The sequence below is a fragment of the Apium graveolens genome, chromosome 5 (genome assembly GCF_009905375.1).
Source record: "Apium graveolens cultivar Ventura chromosome 5, ASM990537v1, whole genome shotgun sequence".
Classification (NCBI taxonomy): Eukaryota; Viridiplantae; Streptophyta; class Magnoliopsida; order Apiales; family Apiaceae; genus Apium; species Apium graveolens.
The window spans coordinates 19,370,482-19,373,946 of record NC_133651.1 but is presented as its reverse complement, the minus strand read 5'-3'; the positions used below and the strand labels follow the sequence as shown (position 1 = coordinate 19,373,946).

At 37.4% G+C, this 3,465-nt stretch overlaps 1 protein-coding gene across 1 annotated transcript; it reads right to left on the bottom strand.

Moving 5' to 3' along the window:
- Positions 1 to 2,644: 2,644 nt before the first annotated feature.
- On the bottom strand, positions 2,645 to 3,151 carry LOC141659880 (uncharacterized). The gene has a single exon (XM_074466808.1). It carries the CDS (start codon positions 3,149 to 3,151, stop codon positions 2,645 to 2,647), a length of 507 nt encoding a protein of 168 aa, XP_074322909.1.
- Positions 3,152 to 3,465: the final 314 nt, after the last annotated feature.

Sequence of the window (3,465 nt, the reverse complement as noted above, 5' to 3'; positions counted from 1 at the left end):
AAAGATTTAAAAGAATAATGTATTGCCTCTAAGGGCACCTACACTTACATTAATTTGGTTTTTGGATAATTATCGATTTATATAATTCGGATCTCGGATCGGATCTCGGATCCATAAATTTCGGTTCGATTTTCGGATCCAGGCCTATTTTGCCAGGTCTATCCAATAGTGCTAGACAAAGTGGTGCTGACCGTACTTGTTACGGCGTTCATTGGGAATTAATTCATTTTTGTCATCTCCAACGACTAGAGGTGGCCAAATGTACGAGTTTGAACTGCACATTCGGGACCGGTTCGTACGGAAACCCGTAATTATTCGGCCCGAAACGGGCCGATTCAAACCCGCACAATTCGTTAAATTAACCGAGCCGATTACGAATCCAATATTGCAAAACCGAGCCCGGACCGCACAACACTGACCGGGCACAGCTGCAACCCGTGCGAGCTGCACAAGCTGCACAACACTCACAACCCGCACGGCCCGCGAGTGAGCACACACAGATTGCACAACAGCGAGTCTGGAAATTAGCTTATAAATACATACATACATTTACAAATCTTCACTGACTCTCTTACTCTCTATTATGTTTCTCTCTAATCTCTCTCTAACTCTCGACTCTCGACTCTGCCTCTCTCAATCTCTCAAGTCTCAATTAACTTATATTTTTTTCTTTTGTTTCTGAAATTCACATACACACACTCATCACAATTTAAAGACACAGACAGTGACAGAGGCCAGTGGCAGTTAGGCTAGGAAGAAAAAAAAGTAATTCAACCCGGAGCCCGCATCAACCGGCAGCCCGCATCAACCCGCCCTCATCAACCCGCGGCCCGCACAGCTCGTTCACGAGTTCAGTGTCGGGTACGAGTTTGCTTCTGTCGGTTTAAGCCCAACCCGACCCGATTCATTTAATTAACGTGCCGGTTCAGTGTTCGTTGTTTTCGGGTTCAACCCGCTTCCGGCCCGGCCTGCACTACTGGCCACCTCTACGGCAACGACCAGCTGCATGAATTAGTTAATGAACTTTTTTTAAATCATTTAGTTAGTTGATGAACAGGGTAAACATAGATTTCCTTCATTTTTAAATAATAATTTTGAAGTGTAAACTTTTATTTTTGCATGCTATTTATGAAATAATTTAAGATAATTAAAAAATTGTGTATAAAAGTATGACAATTTTTTATACTACCATGAAGAAAGCTAAATAATTATTGTTCGAGCATGGAGGAAATATCAATCACATGATTTTACTCCTATAGTGTAGAAATGCTAGGTGATCAAAACGGTTCCAAAATCACACGTGACATATCCTGATTAATCATTATAAAACTAATATTTTGATTACTCAATCATAAAATTAATAAGATGAACTCTCGTATATTCAAATAAATCTTATTAATAAAAAAAAAATCAAAATTACACATCACCATGAGGCCCTATTTGGAATCTTTTTTTCTTATCCACTTCTGGGTCCCAGCACTACTTTTTATATTACTACTGTATTCCTTACGGTCCCTTTGAAGTTAGGAACAAATTTATCGTTACTCGGCGGCCAGAGTTTCATGTGTAACATGGGACCATAGCAAAGCCAATCAATGAACAAATGACGAACTCCAAGCTGACTTGGAAAGAAAAAAGAACTCCAAACTCTAAGTTCACTTATGTTCTATTTTCAAAATGAAACGTTCATGTATGTTCTTATCTTCTTGTTTAGGTTCATGTTTGTTCGTTACTTCTTTTTAGCTAAGCACTCTGGCGGATACTGGATTAATTATGATACACTTAATCTGATGCACAAGTGCAAATTCTAACATGAACCAAATTGTTGTACTGATGATGACAAGAGCTAAAATGACAATTAGGGCCTAATCATAGAGCAATCGACGCGGTATTCTTAGGGAAACAAAAGTACTCCCCTATACATTTCTGTCTTTTATCAAAACATGATTGTAAGAATTTACAAATGATAATTTTTCACATCATTTATCCATTTGGTGTATCGTGTAAGCTTGTAACTTGTATGACATTATAACACCGTTCATGATTTCAAACTTTGAAAGGAAAACAACTAATTAGTAATAGTAAATCATAATCAGAAGTCCCCAAATTATAAATTATTTCAAAAATAGAAAATTGAAATTGAAATATCGAAAAAATACAGAAATGTTACAGTCCTACACAGCTCTTTCAACATTGCGTTTCAGTATTAATAATCACCATTTCGCAGTCTCTATTTCACATACCAACTAAAATCTAAAATCAAATAGCTTGGAGCTGGCTAATTTCTTAATCTATACATGAACAGAACAACTTTGCTACTGACTTTGCTAATAATACTAATCTTTATGTATATATACATATGGTCTCCGATTTCTCGTCAGATCATGGTTATAACATATTTTTCCGCATTTGCATCCGGATTAAAATATAACGCATCCACATTCTCGCGATTTCTTGTCAGATCATTGTTGTAACGTATTTGGACGCATTTACATCTTGATAGACAACTAACGCTTCCACACTTTCGCAGATAAATGCAAGCAAAATATGCCATAACACACGTCTGTCAGGATCCGACCAATTATAGATACACAAATTAATAAATAATAAACTAAGCTAATCCGAACGAAACCGAGTCAACTCACTACCAGCACTGATCTGACTCCCAATTCCGAGTCGTATAACCACTACTTCTAAACCTAGAATACACCGGCTCTTGCGCCGACAGAACCGATCGATGTCGCCGGAAAATCATCCGATCATAATCAGCACGTTTCTCCGGATCAGAGAGCGTCGAATACGCCGATTTAATCTTTATAAACTCGTCAACTGCCGAGCTTTTCACCGTCGCAACATCAGGATGATAAGTCCTCGCTAATCTCCTATACGCCGACTTGATTTCAACGACGGTAGCTCCCATCGGAATACCTAGAACTTGATAGAGAGAAAGTGCGTTATTAGCCGAGTTTAGTGTGTTGTTGATGTCGTATGATCTGGTCTTTTCAGCAGATGAAGTAGCTGAGGAGACGACACGTGGCTGAGAGAACCGGAGATTTGTTGCCGGAAGTTGTGACTGGTCGCCGGAGAATTTGAACGGTGAGGAGAGAGGAGAGATGAGAGATTGAGAGGTCAGAAGAGAAGTAGATGTCATGACGTGTGTACCTGTTAATGTGTGTGTGTATGTAGAGTTGCTTGCTTGTGGAAGCTTTGGAAGACTTTGTATCTATTTATAGTATTTTATTTATAGTTGGACGAGTTTATGTGATGTTTTAAAATATCAATTTTTAGTCTCTGATTTTATTTTTTTTGAAAATAAAGTCATGTCCTATTCATTAATATGTCTACATGTACGTTGTATTTATATTTAATATTATATCACTAAAATTCTAATTAGTTATATATTTGCAATTGACACTATTTTTATGATAATATAAATTTTGTACTTCATAGTTTATTTTTTATAAA

Bases quoted from the DNA above. Each gene is read 5' to 3' on its own strand.
- LOC141659880 (XM_074466808.1), bottom strand. From the start codon at position 3,151: ATGACATCTACTTCTCTTCTGACCTCTCAATCTCTCATCTCTCCTCTC.